A 20144-nucleotide genomic window follows, 5' to 3' on the forward strand; every position below is an offset into this window, starting at 1 on the left:
GAATGGTCCAGCGGTAGCACCTCTCAATGGTGACCGCGAGGTTCCGAGTTCGAGTTTCAGCTCTGCTGGATTCCTCCACGCACTTATCGTGCTAGGGTCGGGTTGGGGCGCTGGACCCGGACCGCAGGAGATTAGTCGGGTCCCGTAAGAATTAACCCGGACACACTGTGTCGACAAAAAAACAAAAAAAAAAGATCCTCTGTGTGTGTCAAATTTAATACTACTTTCACTTATCATGCCACTGAAGAAGTGGATCCCACGTGGAAACTCCTACCAGATTTTGCCTAAAATAAGAGGCAATTACATTCCACCCAAAAACGGGAGGAAACAGTGGAAAAACAGAAGCAGCTTGATATCTCTCTTTTCTCTCCCCTTTACTTAATTGATTCTTAGCCTTGTCACTCCTTGATTCTTACACATAAATTCGATCCTCCAATAAAAAAAACAGTGATTAACCAAACCTCCCCTCCCCTATAGTTTAAGATAGATAGGTTATACAATAATTATCGTCTCCGAATAAAAAACAAAAAACAACGCATGGACGATTCCCACAAGTAACCAAAGATCCCTGATTGATCCCATCTATTGATTGGGTCAATAGCCTCTTGGACTGTTAGGTTGTTGGTACTACCAAGACTTTTAAGTTTAGGTGAACCCTTGCCTCTCAATTTGCCACTTAATTGTGATTTCTTCCGATGGAAAAATCTTGTCGGCTTTCCTTCGCTTTAGATTAGACTAAAGTAGGTTATATAAATGTTATCGTTATGACACAAAAAAAAGATTCATCTATTTATTGGAATCAAAGAACTAGTCTTTCTTATTGATATCTCGGGATGAAGAACAGGGATTTGTGAACCTTGACAGTCGAGATGATCCAGAGGTACATGAGACCGTCTTGATTTTGATAATTTGTTGCTTATTTTTGGGAAAATAAAATTAAAGTCGCATACTTATGGTGTTGTTTTTAATATTAGTTTACTTATTATAGCACAAATTTCTTAATTGAGAGCTCTTTATATACAAGTATATGCATATACTTTTGCTGTGTTCATGTTCTTAGTTCTTTTTTATTTTAATAATAGACATATTATTGTTCTGAAAAAGTTTTGAGTAATCAATTTGTTGCTCACCTTGTATCTCATAATGCTTATAATGCTAATTGGTTTGACATGAAATTTTGACTTGAACCTAGCCTTTTTGTGTCTTTTGCTTAGGATACTCTATTCTAGCTTTTTTAGTGAGCAGTAGACTGACTTGATTTTGTCGAGGCTTTTGTGGGGAGCCATGCAAAAAATAGTTTGTGCCATCTGTGAAAAGTGCTGAGTAGGGATACATACTTAATTGATTATTGTTGACCATATCTTTATGCCTTTTGTCATGCTACTGGCTACTTTCTTAGATTTTTGTTGTTTCATGAGATTGGTGCACTAATTGGCAATCCATTAAAATGCAATTTACAGTAATCTTTCTCAATCTCTCTTTATATGTTTGCAATTCAAAATCTCTTTTCATTATTATCATAATTAAAGTAAACAAAGACCATGATAATGTTATCATATGTTGTGGGCTTGATCTGCTTATCATTGTCTCTGCTAATTTTGCAGACAATTAGCAGAGAAAGAAGCTTTGTCATGCTTTCAGATGAACTCCCAGGTCACTATATTCCTACGGCATCAAGAAGTTGGGAATGCTGAGAAACAGAAACCAGTGAATTGGCGACAACGATACCACTTGCAGCCACAGCAGGGACACCCATTCCTGGAAAAGTAGAATCACCGCAGCAGAAGAGTTGTGGGATTGGGGTAGAATGTCCTGGAAATGTTCCTTTACCAACTTCTATAGCTGGTCCATAAGTTCCTCCATCCCTCCGAAGAAACCTTTTATGTGTCAATGGAGTACCAACTAACTTCACCTCACACTTTTCGCGGTCAAAACCAGGACCAAGTGCACGTTCCACAGCCCGCCACAATACCTGGTGGAGAAAGAAGTAGTGACAATAGCAACAGGAATGGGAGACCAGATTAAGCAGTTAAAGAGTCACACTGGAAATCCTGGACAAGCCAGAGAAAGTTCGTTTACTAAAATCAGAAGAGGTCTGAGGGTGAAAATGGGACTGATTCTCAAATGTGCAGTTCACAAGATTATCTGAATCTTGAATGTCCTCCGCTGAACCTTCCCTTTTTTAGTTGCAGACAAGCAGGAGAAAACATCAAACAAGAAGAAATTCTTTTAAAATCATATAGATTTTTCATGAATGTGGTATCTCAAAAATTCCATAATGTTCATTAACGTCCATAATGAATTTTCAGGCAAAACAGATAAGTAGTCCTGTTTAACTTGCTATCTCTAATTATTATCAGTTATTTCCTGGTCCGGGATACTCGAGGGATAGAAGAAGAATCTCAACAAGCATACCTCAGATCGTCCAGTCTTGAGCTCTTTGTACTCCTTGCTTCTGCGGTCAAGCCCCTCCCAAAGTTCAAAAGGCTCAGTTCCTGGAGTATAGGCATGTAAGATATGCTTCCCAGGCGGAGCAACATGAGGACTAAGCACACTTGGTACAGATATTAAAACAACATTCTGATCAGCGTCAACCCCTCGCTTCCAGTCATTCACAACTATATGATGGACGCCCAGGTCCTTAGGGATGCCCTATATCCAAAATGAAAAAGAAAAATCATATGGTTGGAAGCGTGGCATGTTAAACACTACATATTATTAAATGGGAAATCCATACAGCCACCTAATAATTTGAGGAGACTAGTGCGACTAGTTTTACCAAAATCATCTGATTGAATGACAAGACGATGCATCTGATTTCTGTCTTCTTGAATTCAAATGTACTCCACCCTTTCAATATAAATTTGGTTGCCTAAATACTTTCACAAACTGAAAATCTTACATCCCGTTACATGATGTCTCTCAAAGGTCAACTTAACTAAGACATTGAGCAAAAACCTAAGACCATCCTTATCAAAGATAACATGCATGCAAATGAAATGTCTCACTGTAGACAATACTGCTGTATGATGGATACAGAAATATGCTTGTGTGAGCTTGTGTAAATTGGAAAATACGTGAGATATAGTCCAGCATGGAAACTATAATTTGAATTTTCCAATTATTTATGTAAATTGTTTGTATAGTCAGATAAAAGTTACTGAAGTTACTTTTTCCTTAGGTATAAAACTATCACGCTTGAAGCCAAGATGTGATCAGCACAACAAAGTTAGCATATAACCACTTTAAAATGTTACCCACTTTGATGGATCGGAAGGAAAAATTAGACAAAAAGTTTTCTTCGAATTCATTGCAAAACTAGCTTCAACAGGTGATGCCATCATCAACACTTCAGCAATATAAAAGCAAAGTATCCAAAGCAAAGCACCAAAAAACAAAATAACTTAAGGTGAACTTCAAATAATACAGCAAGGTGAACTCTATCTTAATTCAGCAAGCACTTAGTTTTAACAAAGTTTCTAGCTATACAGAGAACTAGGTTGTAAACCCTCTAAACAATACAGCTTTCACTGGTTGCCTAAGAAAATTTTCTGAATCAATTTGATAAGAGTGCAAAATATCAGTCCTCAGACAAATAACAGCCAAGACAAAAGCTGGCTGCTTCCTTACCATTGCTTACCTCTGCTTCAAATCCTAAATGTAAGTGCATGAACGATTCACATTGTGGGGTGCTTTTGATTCTGTCTGCGTATGATTTTGGAACAAATTCCTTGGGCAATAACTTCAGTGTGTCCCACATGGATGCATTGCTCACAACAGCCTTTCTAGCACGCACAAACTGCAGTAACGATGTTGCAGACTTTCACTAATGACACAAATAAGATAACGATGTTCATGTATAAAGAGAATTCACTCACTTGGCCACTTCTTAGCTTCACACCAGCAGCCCGGCCTCCTTCAACAACAATACTTCCCACATGACTTCTTAGACGGATCCGTCCACCAAACTTATGTAATCCCCTGATAAGGGCATCAACAACTGCCCCACTTCCGTGAAGAGGATACTCTAGACAGCAACCTGGTTTATACCATTCTGAAAGCATGTAAATCTGAGAAGTAAGGGTATCGTGTTAGATAAATATAGCTGAATGCCTGAGCAAGGCAGACTTGAAAATAAGACAAAGTATAAAATAGAAAGGTGAACAATATCAATGCAGATGTAAGTTAAAGTTAAAATGAAAGGAAAGACCAGCTCTGCATTGTCTTTAGATAGACAAATATGGAAGCACAATAGGGATTTCTTGCACACACACACACATATATATATAAAACGAGTTCATCCATGCATGTTAAAACATCTATACAATTTCATCTAACTAAAACACGGATCAAAATTAAACAATTCATTGGAAGACAAAAGAAAAGCAGAAAGTAATTTGTGGTCTGATGCTCCATACATGAGTTGAAATTTCGGCTATCACTGTAAAAGAGAGTACCATATACACAACATACCATTTCTGCTGAAAGTATGCCACTAGATTTCACTCCTGCAAGCAAGAAAGAAAGAAGATCCACCCAATTCCGCACAAAAGGATCTTTTAGTCCCAACGAATCAATGATATCTGAGAAAGGTCTTAAAAGCTTAGTAGCACCGAAGGCTCCCCGAGGTCCCATTTGAACGAAGTATCACAACAGAGAAGGTGCATATCTAGCCCCAGCTGTAGAAAGAACCCCCCAATCACCTCGAAGAGATAGAGGTGGCAGAGCCTTTGCAGCTACAGACAGTGGAAGTATTGCATCCTGTAAAAAATGCATTGGCATTTGAGACACAAAAATGGAAATCAAGACCATCATAAGAATGTGTATAAAGCTATACCTCATGTTTCAAATGAACCAGATTTATAACGCTAAATGTTGAGAGAAAGTACATTTAGGAAGGAGCATCAATGACACTTACAAGAAGCTTTCCCCATTCTCTTGCAGCCTCTAGACCGGCAAGCTTCTCAAGGTCCTGCAGAAGAACATGATGTATTAAGCATCTTGCACCAAAAGAGACACTTAATACACAAATCATTGTTTGAACTTCAAAGGTTATAGTGCTTGATTTTGGAGGTGAAGCATAGATTATGTGTGTACAAAGGCAGACTTTACCAAATGATCATCTTTAAAGTTGAAAAAAGTCATCCAGTCTGACAAGCAGCTTGTGATAATGTGTAAAATTTTTGGAAAAATGAGTGACTGTGGTGATATTAAGTTCGATCACATTCTAAGACAAAAACTGAGGATTTCAGTCTGGTCAAATCATGTTGGAAAATCTGGACAATCTGCATGTTTGAAAAAACTCGATAGAAGGAAGGTAGCTTCATTTTGACAATTCTAGAAACATGAAGTCCAAATTGAACAATAAATTCACCTTGAAGAACTCTGTTGTCCCAATGCATGACAAGAACCCACCTTCAGGAATATATACCATCCCAGAGTCATAGGTTGCACAGGGAATTGACTCACCTAACGCATCAAGAACCTGCAAAAAATAATAATAATAATAATACTGTCAAGCTTGAAAGCGAAACAGAAATGCATTTTTCGAGAAATTTAATTGCTCATTCAATATAGTATATTCTTCCTGAGCAGTGGAAAGCCAATACAGCATAACCAACGCAAGTAATAGAGTCATCTAGATGTTGTTTGCGATCTCACAGACGCTTTTGTTTTTTGCTGGTTTTTTTTTTTTTTTTTTTTTTTTGGTGGGTGGGGTGGCTGCATCTCTCCAGCTCTCCATACCATGCCTACACTAACCCACAGCTTTAGTTGAAATACTCAAAATTAAGCACATGGCCCCCTAAACTCTCCTGGACTTGTCACAGAATTAACGATCAAGAAGCTAATGATCTACAACCTTCTAACAGGCTGAAGTCCCGAGGGATAAAAGGGAACACTTATCAGACATACTATTAGTGATGGAGCTACGATGAAAGTAAAAAAAAAAAACGAAAGAAACAATTACCTGTGCCAGAGGATTGGCCTGTGGACCTCTTGACTGCAATCCAGAAAAAAGAGAAGGGCCGGAGTCAAATTTGTAGCCTTTGATCTCGAAAGAATGAGCAGTACCCCCAGGCAAGTTATGGCTTTCCAAAACAAGAACATCTTGGCCATATCTGGCCAGAAGTCCAGCACAGCATAACCCACCAATACCACTACCAATAACCACAACATCTGCCTCTGCCTTGCCTGCACATCATTCAGCAACCATTAACACATAATTACCCCCTCATTTTTACACCCAAAAAAAAAGGAGAGGGGTGGGGGGACGTTGGAAAAAAACTCCATTATGTACTATGCTACTGCATTTCGTCTAGTTTAATAGTGTCTCTGGAAGAGGGATAGAGAGAGGACCTGAAAAGAGTTTGAGTGGATCATTTAGAGCAGTGGATGAAGAGGAATAGCCATTGGAACTAGTTGACTTGGGAGAAGAGGAACTTGTTGGCGCCAAAGAAAAGGGCCTTTTTCTAGAAATATTGGTATTGGGTAGCCGAGTGGATTTTAAACAAGGGGTGATAGGTTGGGGTTGAATTCGATAAGGGAGCTTCAACGAAACTGAAATGCCACCCACCATTGTTCTTCAACACTACAAAGGAATGTAAGAGCAATTTTGTATGTAATTCAATCTCGACTCTTGGAACTTTAAAAATGGGTGCAAGAAGAAGACCACAGAAGCGTAGAGTAACGAGAGATCAGTGCTGAAGTACCCACTTTTCAAACAAACAAGGGATAGTTTCAGAAACCTCCCTTGAGGTTTCCAGCAATTACAGAGAGCTCCCCTCAAGTTTCAAAAATTACATCTACCTCCCTCACTTTTAAGGTTTATGTAACGATATAGACTCAATAGCCTATAATTTTTCACAAATATCCTAAAATACCCTTCTTCTAAAGAACAAGACAAAACAAAACAAAACAAAATTTTAATCTTTAACTTCTTGTACATGGCATACTCATTAAAGCAAATAGAGTCCAGTCAATCTAATTCATCTCAAAATTCATTACTTGCTAATTCTTGCCTAATGCAACTCACTACCACCACTACCAATACTAACCCAAAAAGTGCCCCTATGTCCTTAAGAACATAATTCATCATTACTCTAGGACTGTTAAAAATAGAGACAAAATTTTACCTTTATAGTAAAATCACAATCAATAGGTAAATAAAAGAGAAAACCAATGAGTTTTTTAATTGCTAGACTTTGTTGCTTAACAAACATAATAGTCACTTCTTTATTTTCCAACTCTCAATTTCATTTTTTTCCCTCTATCACTGCCACCTTCTTCATCTTTCCATAGTTTGATAATAAAATTCACTGTCTGTACCTTGTTAATTTGATAACTTCAATTGGCTAACATTTGTAAAGAGTAAAACTATTGAAAAAAAAAAAAGAAAGGGTCTAAAATTTTTATAGTAAAAAAAAGATACAAAGACAAAAAAAAGTGTAGATAAGTTTCGAATATGATAAAAAAAAATTGATAGTGATTTGGTTGGTAACAATGAAGTGCAATATTTTGTGAGAGGGAGAAGCTATTGTAAGAGAAAATGAGAGAAGAGTATGAAAGAAGGAGGGAGGGAGTGAGGAAGAGATAAAAATTAGAAAATTGATGGAGATTGATCTTTGAGATTAGGAAATTGTAAGTAGGATAATAAGAAGTATTTTTCGACTTCAAATATCCCTTTATGAATTAACTATTAAGTCGAAGACATTTTAGTCATTTGATTGGACCAAGGGAGGTTTATGTAATTATTGAAACCTCGGAAAAGCTGAGTGAAATTGTCAGAAATCTTAAAGGAAGTTTCTGAAATTATCCCAACAAAACAACGGGATCAGAAATTCAATGTGTCAATCACGGACGAATTATGTTGATTCATTCAAACCTACTCGAATTTGGATATGCAATAAATTTTGAATGAATTTAAATGATTACTAAATTAAACTTATTTAATTAGTAGATAGTAGGTTGAGTCGATTCACCCATTTATACTAATTTAAAAATTATTATATATTTAAGTCCAATTTAGTATGTAGTAAGCAAATAAATTTAAATTTTCTACCAATCTAATAATAATAAAATGTCTTTATTTCTTGTAAACCTACATGCAAAAAAATTTTTAAAAAATAATATTTTAAGTGAATCATGAATAAATAATTAGATATATTCATACTTATTTATTAAATTAATATAAATATATTAACCAATTTATTAAATAAATATAAATGAGTTGAGCCAATTATATCTATCCCACCCACCCATTTTTGACACCCCATATCGTTGCCAAAAATGCATAGTTGAGAGCAAATGCTCGCGCCTATCCCTAAGAACTGGTGGGTCCTAAAAGTTGCAATTTTGGTGTTCAATTGATTATTTGATTGATGTGCAAGCCCCCAACCACTATGAAACGATTGCCTAAAAAAGGTCAAGTATTATTGGGTCCGAAAAGTCTTCGGTCAAGACGTGCCTCCCTAAAATTTAAGGTGGCGTTTGATTCTCACCTTGAAATCGAATTGAAATTTGAGATTATTTATTTTGGATTTGAAATATAGTCAGTCATTCTAATACATTTATTTGATTTAGTATCAGAAATGTATATCATTACTATAATTGATGTTTGGTTTATTAACTCTTTGGAAATGGGATATAAGAAATTTTCACTAATTAAATATATTAGTAAATTTAGTATAACTAATTAATAATTTTTATTAGTAAACATGTATAATTATTAGTATAGTTGATAATATCAATTATATTACATATATTAATATATATTATAGAATACATATAACTAATAATATCATTATTATAAGTTTGTAACTAATTAAATTAAATATCATATATGTAATTAAATATAATTATATAAGTATTATAATATATAATTATAATTATATAATATATATAAATATTAATTATACTAATATATTATATAATTATAATGTATATTATATATTATATATAATTATTATTATATATTCTTATATTTATAACAATAAATATAATTATAATTGTATAATATATTATTATATACACATATATATTATAATTTTATGCACATATAATATACATTTTTAAATAATATTAATATATTATTATATAATATTAATAAATTTATAATATATAATATATTTATATATTTATATATAATAAATATATTATATAATTATACTAATATTATAATAAAATATATAATTAATATATATTATATATATAATTATATAAATGTATATAATTATATATTAATTTTTTAACGGGTAACGAGACAAGCCCAATTTCTAAATGGGAATCAGACTTGGATTTTGTCCAAACCCTCCAGGTTACTAGAGAATTGGGAAACCCCAAATTTTTAAATATAATTTCAAAATTTCAATTCTGATAATAATAATCTAAATAATAATTATGCAATTTATTCCAATTCTTCATTTCAAAACCCTCTAACCAAACGCCACCTAAGAATTACTATTGGGTACGAAAAGTCTTCAGTCAAGACTTGCATCAATTCGTTTGTTGGAAAAAAAAAAAAAAAAAGACTTGCATCAATTCATGGATAAGCGCACGCACCAACCATCATTTCTTGAAATGGTTGCCTGCCTTGCTTGTGTTCGCGCTCTAATTTTAGTACTCCCTTCGTCCCACTTTGATAGTCCGATTTTCCTTTTTCGTCTGTCCCAAATTGTAGTCCATTTTTCAATTAAAATATGTAATTGTATTTTAATTTTCCTAAAATACCCTTATCAAATGTTAGTTTTTGTTACTATAAACCTACCACATTTAATGTATTTAGATTTTCCAAGCTTATTTATATCAGGAGGGAAACAAACTATGTCATCATTGGCTACAAACCATGAGTGAAAATTTTCAAAACCATCCATATTCCCACAATTTTTCTAATGAAACTCCAACAAAAGAATATGGTTTCAAGTTCCCATAAAGTTGTACTCTAAATAATGTGAGGGTATTTTAAGAAAATAGATATCTAAATTGATTGTTCTAACAAAGTTAACTACTTTTTCTTAAACTGTGTGAAAAAAAAAATCAGGACTATCAAAGTGGAACGGAGGGAGTAACTTGAGTAAGCCGTATGCCAACTAACCAAATAAATATGCGGACCCCGCTACCATGTTTTGCCCATCCAATGTCCGTCTACCTTTTGTGGTAGCATACACTATACAAAACAAAACGAAGGGAAAGATGGAAAATGAAAAAGAATTTTATTCTTCTGAAGTTGGGCACTGTTGTTAGGTAACAAGCAAAATGGACTGTAGTACCCAGAAAAGAAAAGCGTCAAACTTCGCTTACGTAATTGCCAACTGAAGCAAAGATTATCAATTACAAAGACGGTACACCTTCAGGAATTTCTGTTTGATTATACGTTGGGAGATCATCACAGATGCATGAAACCTAGCGAGGGAGGTTAGTTCAGGTCCTTCACCATGCTATTAACGATTCTTTTCCTTATATGCTTTATCTGGCTAAATTTCAGTAACATATGCCATGATCCAGCCAAATTTGCAAAATATGAGCACCAATATAACCCTTTTTTTTTTGTCTCAAACAAAGCGCCAGAATAACTCGGCAAAGAACTTCTGCCAAAACCCAATTCCATTTCTCCACTACACTCAAAAGACCCTCGGAATCACAACAAAAACTCCTGAGTACATAATTCCAGACTAAAGGCCTTCTTTTACAATGCCAGTTACCATTCAGTCGAGTACTGCTACTTAGTAGTATATTAACATATACTTTATATATATATATTCACCACTAATGCCACAGGACATACTATCGGAGAAGCACACATACATATATATGCGTGGGGGGGGGGGGGGGGGATGGAGGCAGTACACACCATCTAATATCTGTATTTACAGTTCAGCGAAAAGAAACCGCCCACTATAAGTTAAAATGTCTCGACTTCTATCCCAGTCAATGGCAAGGAGTTCACCCATGGCTCCAACCGACAGTATAACCCCGCCAAGCCATTACTTGGATGAAAACTGGTGCTGAAATAGGCGATAATAGTGACTATTTCTCTTCCTCCTTTCTCCTAGTTTCGATCAATTTCAATTAGGTAGGATCAGAATTTCTTCCTCGCAATGAACAGTAAATAAACCAGTATATGCAACCTTCTGACAAACTGAGGTCTTTCGTAAGGCCTTCTGAGATGAACCCTTGCTCTGCTCCTGAAAACTCTGTTCACACACGATCTTCACTTTCCCAAAAGAGAGCTCCAACCCACAAGGGGATGTATATTCAGTATGGTAATTGACCAAGCATTTTCACTGCAGAAACATCCACCAAGAAATACTAAGATATGATTGCAAAAAATCAGCACTCATTCTAAAGAATCAGCTCAATTTACTCGAGGGATGGGTAATACGAAAACCCGATGCTTATGTGGTTCCTAATTCCATTATCTTAATTTTTTATTTTTAATCCTAGAAAAGATAAAGGGTGATGCTTTTTGAAAAATGAGGAGGGGGCTTTAGATGGGGGCCATTGTACATGATCTTAAAATGCTAGTAAAATTTTACTACCCAGTAGCTATGGCAATCAACAGCATAATAGCTGTAGAACAATTGATTCGCACAGAAAAACAATACCTATTAACAGAAAAAAAAAATGCCACTTCAATTGATTAAGAAATGATTGAAGGCTTACCACATAACAACTAAGAACCACTGCTCGACTTTTGAACCCAGACTTGTTTCTGCATCAAACCATATTCAGCAAATTTTAGTAACAAAAAGCACACGAGAGAGAGAGAGAGAGAACTCAATATACAGTACCTCATGGGAACCAAAGCCAGAAGAACCACCTCTTCTTAATGGTTTACCATCCACAAGTGAAGAACCATCGGAATCCTTCACGTGTGCAGATCCACGGCGACCCCCATGTCTATAAGATCCTATATTACTCACAGAAAAAATGAGCGCACAAGAAAATTATGCATTTGTAAATCTTGAGCACATTTGTTAAAATAGCATACAATGATTGTCAATGATCCGGATTCAAAACTAACCATTATCCATAGAAGATTGACTACCACGACCGCTTCCACCATGTCTGAACTCTCCTCCACGTGCACTTGACAAGTCACTTTTCATCTCAAGTTGAGTACCTAAACAACAGATGGATTTCAGAATTTTACTCAAAACAAGGAGTAAAATGCAAAACTGGCTACCCAAGGTAAACTTGAAAGTTTGTTCCCAGACCAGAAAGAAGAATCCAAAAATTTCCACCAAGATTTAGCAATATCAAGTTAGAACATCTCAACATATTAATTCGAAAGATAACTATACCTTCAGTAGCATCCACTGCTGATTGAGAAGCAGATGATGATAAGGACTCATCACTGGTATGTGAACCATCTGAGCGCCGAAGAGGAGTCCAAACAACACGGTCAGGTCTATCCTTATTCCTCATGCGTTTTTCCTGCTTCTCGCTGTGGATGTTATGTATATCATTAGGGACCTTATCATCTGAAGCTACATTCGCATCCTTCTGAAGCAATTGCACACTCGGTGGGCGAGGAGGTCTTTTGTCCCTTTCCAAGTTCACGGTCTGGTTTTGCTGGTCAGACCGAACCAAAGAAGGCTGATTCTGGCGATTATCCTTAAGTAATATGCTTCTGATGATCTTTCCACTAGCCTCACGTCTCTGGTTCTGTTTCAGAGCAGAGCTAGGAGGATTCTTAAAAGGAGACGCCATACTTTGTTGCACTGGTGAACCACCAGACATCTACAGAAGCAATAAAAGGAAATCAACTCCCTTTTACATTGCAGAAGCAAACAGTTAAAAATTTTTACAAATGCAGAAAGTGCCTTTAATTTATCATAGTTTTCATGCAAGAACACCAGAGAAGTTTCTCGGTTTAAATTCCTACCAAGATATAATATAATACTTGTACAAGACATTGGAATCTGAAGCTAGCAGTCATCTTCAAATGGAATGCCAGTATTAGTTTAATTTGCCCTTTTGCAGAGTGCCACACATAGCAAGCTAAATCTCAGTCCAACAATATTTGGGGACACTGGAGTCTAAAATTTTACAAGCAGCTTAATGTCCAAATTTGATGGTTACTTACCCATAGAGACCGAGCTCAATTTTTCTTAATTCCCCAGCCTCACCACTCTTATAAAACTCCAGAATGCATCTTTATTCAAATACTCCCACTTAACCATAATTGACTTATTAACAACCTCTGCACTATTGTTCTACTCCAGAGTCAAATAGATATCCCAAAATCAACAAAGCTGAGATAAATGAGGATTTGACTACAAATTTGCTATTTTACTCGCAAGACATGTGACTTACATGAGGAATTTCCTTTTCTTTTCCTTTCAAAAGCAAAATTTTCTTCTTCCCAGAGTCGGTTGGCCCAGAATCTCCTGAAACACATTAGATAGTGGCATGGAACTTTTGCTCTATAAATAACTACATAGACCATGTAACAAGAACATAAAGCACAAACCAACAGATCAGAATTACCACGTTAGTAGCCTACAAAGACGGGATAAAAATCCATTAAAGTTCAACCAAAGCCAATTCAACTGGAAAACTATAAATCCATAGAAAATGCTGTTTTCTAGCCTTTTTCAATTTAAAGACAAGCTAAAAGTAGCAAGTCAATAGCGAATTAAAACCCTTCAAAACAGCTTAGGAGCTGAAAGAGCGATAATCAACTTATCCAATGCAACTGAGCACAAACCTTTGAAGCACTGAAATTTCAGGCAGGAAACAGCCTACCAAATAGAAGCTTAAAAGCTAGCAGTAATGCCAAACAAAATCAACATGAATCAATTTTTAAACATACCACTTTCCTCTTCAAGTCCCCCATTCCCACATGCAGCAGCAGAAGTAACGGATTTGTCAGATAGATGCTGATCATCTTGTTTTGGAACCAGAATATATGTAGATTTGTCTTTTCCACTTGTGGCCTTTGCATTGTCCCTTAGTATGTACTGTTGACAGGGACCAAAATGAGATTTCTTGACAATTATACAAACCAACCGACACAATATCCAGACTACAAAAGTGGTTACTTCAATTTCAAAATATAAATAAATAAATAATTTTGGCACTATTTAACATGATGATGATGACACCACCACGACAAGATATCCAAATACTAAAGATGAAAAAGAAACTGCATGATAAAACAGAAATGGTAAAGCAAGAAAAAGGCAATGACCAAGCAAAGCTAGCCAGCCAACCGAGCGCTTCGCAAAAAGAACAATCACTAATATCAAAGTACTGCACATCTTTTACTGCAACTAACTAACTAATCCAATACAAGAAATGCTTAATGGTAAAAAGAAAAACAGACATAACACGAACTACATTAAACATAAACATCTCATAACAAATACTTGACTAAATCAAAATAATCTAATGCATCTTCATGCATAACAAAAAATACCACAGATAAAAGGAAAAGAGCTACACAGCAAACACGTCCACCATCCCCATTTTTAAGCAGGTAAAAGTAAAATAGCCCAAAACAAGCAAAGCAATGCAATTTGACCATCTCAATACTAGGAATACTATTTTTGTGCTTGGACACCAATGCTTAGACAAGAAACTAGAGAGGAAAGCGAGAGAGAGAGAGAGATGGCAATAAGCCAATGGCAAACAAAACATTGGTCTCATGCAAACTCAGAGAACCACAGGATATTCTACAGTGACATGCACAAACATGAACTGCATAATTAACAATATTAAATAAACACTGGAAACTTTACCATTGTTGTAGACATCCTCCTCTTCTCTGAACCGCGTTTAGATGAACTTGAGCTAGGACCTCCAATTGATGCTCCACTAACCCTCCTATTTGATTTTCCATTAGAGGCAGACCTCTGCCACATATCAGAGGTAATAAAGTAAGGGCCTATAAGAAATCTCATTATTGGGAATTGAAAAGCAGCAACCTCATCAAACATATTGGTAAAAGCACAAGTCATGCTCTCACCTAAATAAAACTATCATCTAATTAAAGCAGCTCAGACTGGTAATAGCTAAACCCTTATATTTAATGCAAAGGAAATAGACGATATTAATGGCTCTGATCAATGATGATACAAATTTATCAATTTAGAAGTTGATATTCAGAATGAAAATGAAAGTCAGAATACAATTGATCCAATATCTAGGAATTGATCTCGTATTTCCTCCAACAAAATTGAAATTTTCCAGCACCATCACTCACATCCAGCACCATGTTTAATTCATAGAGAAGTATCACGGAAAGCATGGCTGAAGCAATAGAATATGCAATAAACATCACAAGAACAGCTGAGATAATGTAGTCTAATAAAAACAATGAAAGCAAGCAAAGAGGCTCTACAATGAAAGCCTCCTAAGGCAAAAGCCTAGATCTTATAAAGTTTTATCAGAAACAGTGTAGGTTTCAGCATGATAATAATAGCTGTTTCAGATGAGTGGCTCAAACCCTGATTAATTTTTTGTCTTAACATACATTTGATGTATTCCTGATATCTCAATTTGTAAATCTTCTTCTATATGTATTACAGCTATCCAATTTCTTCGTGTAAACATACTCCACCTCCATCTTGAATCATTTTTGACAACTTCCATAATCTGTTTTCTTTCTTCCCTAACTAAAATTTTGCACATCTTAATATTTTCAGCAAATTCTATTTTTCCCATATGTTTCCAAAATACCAAAACATTGGAGAAGACAAAAACTTAAATTCACTTGTGCAACCGGAAAAGCACTACAAGGACTGAACAGGAAAAAATATATACTAAAGCATTATATTGATAGAGTTCTATAAAAGTGGACCCATTTTACATTTACTTGTTCCCACTTTCTATTAAATTATATCTTTGACTCTGTCAAGTAACATCAAATCATGCCAGGTGACACTCAACTTGAGACTAACAGACAAGATAGTGCTCAATGTCCAGTTTTTCTAACCTTTCCCCACTGTACTGACTTTTGAGAAATCTTTTCCTCAATTACACATCATTTGAACTTAGTTATATCAACTGCATTTCTTTCATTGGCAGACTAGATTGCCATACAGTGGTCCCTGAACAAACTCTAATTTTTTTCTATCCAAAAACAAAAAAGGAGCTCTAACTATCAAAAAAACAAAATGACTTTTCATTTTCTATAATACAAACTAATGTTCAATTTTTCCAAGTAACTCAAAACACCCACAATAACATTGAACTAAGGACTGAATGATTCTTATATATTAGCTCCAGTGCCCATAGAAAGCCTAGTAATTTTCACTAAGCAACACATAGATCAGATACGCATGTCCCACCATGGAGTCATCATGGATCCATCGTGAGTGGTGCATGCAAGAGGGGTTTTGCAAGAAGCACACTTCTGAGGTCAATGGACATTGTCTTCTAACTTCTGAATCTCTTGAACAATGCAAGAAGCAACCAGAATAAAAACAACAAGCAAAGAAAGTGCAAGCCTTAAAACTGCTACAAAGTCTCAATGAAAAAAAAAACACCTATCATTAAAAAGCATTCCCCTCAACAAGCATTTCAAGAAGATGAATGAAGTCCAAACATAGCGGGCATCAAGCAGGAATCCTACCCGGGTTCCACTCTTAGCTGCTCTTTTCTGACGAACAAAATCCATTAAAGGGGTAACTATAGCAGCCTCCTTCGCGACACCTAGGAAACAAAGCAAAAACAACCATTTAACCAGAAGAACAAGCAATATGTCCACTATCCACTTCCAATTTAAGATTTTGCCTACTGACCAGCTCGTTCTGCTTCCTTCCTCTCCAATTGAATCTCTGCACTCGGAAGATTCTCAACAGGCTTTGCAAGAAATTCAAGAAACTCCAGATATTCAGGATCTACATGTTCGTCAATAAATTAATTGTGACTGCAATACAAGGAAAGGATTGCACACTTGCTAATGCAAGTAGCATACCAGTTAGTATGTGCATACCTTTCAATATGGTTCCTTCTCGTCCGTCCTTCTTGGACCACTGCTTTGGAACACGCTGAGAAGGAGCATATTCAACAACTGTTTTAAATTGAGTACCTGATCAAGCAAGCAGAACACAGTTACCACCTGCATATGCAAAATATGCTACTTAACATGTTCTTTTGAATGAGAATAACCACAAAGGTCCAAAAATCCTAATCACATTTTCATGAAGCCCAAATGCTCTAAGACATTATCATAGCTGCTGTTGAAACCCCTCGCTTTTTCCTTTCCTTTTTGGCTAAGGTACTAGCTGATTAAGAAAGTAAGTGTGACATCATGAGACACCAATTTTTTACTTTCAATAGGTGAATTACTCATCCTGGAGTAAACATTAATTAACCCAACAAGGAAATGCCACGATCTGCCAGAATTCTTGTGAATATAACAAGCTGCCCAGTTAAACCCTCTAAGCATGTCGTCGAGCATTACCCTTTTCATTAACAAAAACATGTCCATCAAAAAACTCTGCAAACTCAATAACATCGTCTGGTCTCTTAAAATCAATGTAAGCTCTGGAATAGGACTGACGCTTCTGACTGCAAAAGCAAACAGAAAATGGTATAAGAGGCACGGCCAAAGAACATACTTTAATCATAACAACTGGACATCATAATGAACTTCTTCATCCCACAAAGAAAACCAAAAACAGAAAGCACATTGAAACAACATTTGCTAGTGGCAATGCACTTGAAGACTGACAGCAAAAGCAAAATACAGGAACAAATTCTTCAGTACCCAACCATATCATGACCATCACTCATTATATCATATCCTGCTTTACTCGTCCATAACCACTTATTTTATAATTTTTTAAAATTTTATATTATTTACTTATTTATTCACACTTGGTTCAACTTCACTACCAGATTTGTTATGTTTTACAAGTACAGCTACAAAAACAAAAACAAAAACAAAAAAAGGAAAATATCATGGGATGAGTAAAACCTGAAAACATTAACATAAAAAAAACACATCATTAAAACAAGGATAATGAAAAGGTAAAAGCAGCATGGATAAAGGATAAATTTTCATTGAGGATCAATTCAGATGAATTGGACATGTTCAGCAGGCTAAATTGCTGTAAAGCATAGAAAAAGTCATAACACTGCAATATCTCCTCAGCCACAAATCTAGCAATAGATTTGACATTTAATTCACGTTGCTGTCATGGTATCACAATTTTCAAACCAAGAAAACATAATAAAGCCAACAGACATGGTACAAAACATGATCTAATCAAAAAGTGATAAAACCAATAGGGATGTCATTTTTTTTTCTATTAGACTTGTAAAGGAGCTATATTGGCAATGACAACAAAAACTACCAGCCAAGACAGCGCTAATGAAGAAACAAAAGTAGAACAGCAAGGGACAACAGTTGCAGCATTAAAACTGGACAAAACAATTTAAAGGACGCACATTTTTATAATATCAAACAGTCAAGCAATTAAATGGCCCACGATTGTAGCATGTTAAAATCAAAATCTTCTCCACCCACCTATTACTCATCACAAATCACCCCAGAATTCAACCAGTTGTAAACACTGCATAATTCCAGCATTGGCTTATTTAACAGCTATCCGATGAATAATTAATTCTAGTACCTAATCAACAACCACTTTTGCTCGAAACAACCAGCACTTAGAATACATGCACCATATTGACTGCAGACATAAAGCTGAATTACATGCTACCTTGGAAACCCTAATTGATACAGCCAATATAATTTAAAAGTCACTTCCATAAGTCCAAGTATTTTAATCGAAAAAAAATCACCTAGCATAAAGGTAAATTTAACTAACTATTCGAATAAAAAAATTGATTAAACGAACCTTCCAATATAACCAGCCCTCGAACACACAAAAGTACACTTAGCAGCAGAAATTAAATGCCCACGGTCACAAAACCACATAAATGCGTACGCAAGTGCTGGCGCGGCCATTTAATATACTTAAAAATTTTCGAACCCTAACCTGGTTTTGCCGGGGCGAAAAGAAACCCAGTTATATCGGCCGGAGAAGCGAGTATCAACTTGGTCCATAAGCGAAGACTGAGAAATTGAGGGAGGCAAGTGCCGCAGCACCACCTTGGTTCGATCTAAAGGCCCCTTCATGCCAAACCTCCTTTGCTGACCTTCAACTTTGCAAAACCCTAATCAACAATCCAACAACTGTCAATTATATCTATACCTACAAATCACCCCCTCAAATGCCCGAATATCACATCTTCTTTACCAAAATTTTGACCAAATACATGTAAAGTTCCCGTGCCCTAATCCCCAACTGGATCCCAATTCGCCATGCATGAGGTGAACAAAACACGGAAGCTAGAGAGAGAAAGCCGAATCAGATTTTAGAGAGAGGATGAGAGAGAGAAGAAAAAGAGAGTACTAAGATATATGAGAGATGATGCAAATTTTATACAGAGTGACCGAAGGGGATTCTGTAAATATACTTTGTAATGTACTACTAATAGGCTGTAATGTGTGTGTGTGTGTATATATATATATATTACACACACTGAAGTGTGTGCGGTCGTTTCACGCTTCGCTCTCTTTCTCTCTGGTCAGTCTGACCAATACACTTAACACTTGTTTGTATACGTTTTTTTTCTCTCTCTCTCTCTCTTCTGGCCCTTTCAAGTAATTAATAAATATTCTATCATTTCGAGAAAAAAAAAGTACTGAATTACTATAGTTACTATATGTATTTTTTGTGTGTGTACATGTAAAATAGATAATTTTTGAATTAGTTTTACTATAGTTACTATAGTTACTATCGTGTATCTTTTTTTTTTTTTACTTTATACATGTTTGTATATGGTTTTTTTTCTTCTAAGTTACCATACATATTTTTATGTGTAGATGTAAAGTGGATAATTTTTTGGATTAGTTTTGACATCTACACTTGGAAGAACTTTCAAATTGGTACTCCCGAGCGAGTCAACTTACTAGTACAATTTGGCCATTGATTTCGATTCCATATAGGATTTTAGGTTATTTCATTTAGATAGAATTTGAAAACTACACTTAAATCCTCTCCTCTTTTTATTTCCCCTTATAGGATTTGAAATCTTCTTTTGATATGAAAAAAGAGTAATGTTATTTGCAGTCTCCTTATATATTATTTGCACTTCTGCTATCTCATTTCCATCTTGACGAGACT

At 35.5% G+C, this 20144-nt stretch overlaps 1 protein-coding gene and 1 pseudogene across 2 annotated transcripts; both read right to left on the minus strand.

The window, feature by feature from the left end:
* Positions 1-1494: 1494 nt before the first annotated feature.
* On the minus strand, positions 1495-6577 carry LOC113759303 (annotated as a pseudogene).
* Positions 6578-10565: 3988 nt separating this feature from the next.
* Positions 10566-19424, minus strand: LOC113762508 (regulator of nonsense transcripts UPF3). 2 transcript variants are annotated; one of them, XM_027305982.1, is made up of 14 exons: positions 19215-19424; positions 18954-19131; positions 17411-17517; positions 16940-17035; positions 16746-16844; positions 16577-16656; positions 14742-14855; positions 13814-13961; positions 13315-13388; positions 12300-12738; positions 12020-12118; positions 11787-11905; positions 11659-11707; positions 10566-11279 (listed from the first exon to the last, which is right to left on the minus strand). In XM_027305982.1, the coding sequence occupies exons 2-13, from the start codon at positions 19091-19093 to the stop codon at positions 11669-11671; spliced, it is 1554 nt and encodes a 517-aa protein (XP_027161783.1). In that variant the 5' UTR covers positions 19094-19131; positions 19215-19424; the 3' UTR covers positions 10566-11279; positions 11659-11668. The 2 variants fall into 2 exon arrangements, with proteins under 2 accessions (XP_027161783.1, XP_027161782.1); XM_027305981.1 differs by having other exon boundaries at positions 18954-19424.
* Positions 19425-20144: the final 720 nt, after the last annotated feature.

This window comes from Coffea eugenioides, chromosome 2 (assembly GCF_003713205.1).
Source record: "Coffea eugenioides isolate CCC68of chromosome 2, Ceug_1.0, whole genome shotgun sequence".
In the NCBI taxonomy this organism is placed as follows: Eukaryota; Viridiplantae; Streptophyta; class Magnoliopsida; order Gentianales; family Rubiaceae; genus Coffea; species Coffea eugenioides.

What these genes read in the sequence shown, in the direction of transcription:
- LOC113762508 (XM_027305982.1), bottom strand. Translation starts at nt 19,093, where the DNA reads ATGAAGGGGCCTTTAGATCGAACCAAGGTGGTGCTGCGGCACTTGCCT. An exon ending in GGAGGATGTCTACAACAATG is followed by an intron (nt 13,962 to 14,741) that starts GTAAAGTTTCCA and finishes CCCTGTCAACAG; the next exon opens with TACATACTAAGGGACAATGC. An exon ending in AAGAAAAGGAAATTCCTCAT is followed by an intron (nt 12,739 to 13,314) that starts GTAAGTCACATG and finishes TTGCTTCTGTAG; the next exon opens with ATGTCTGGTGGTTCACCAGT.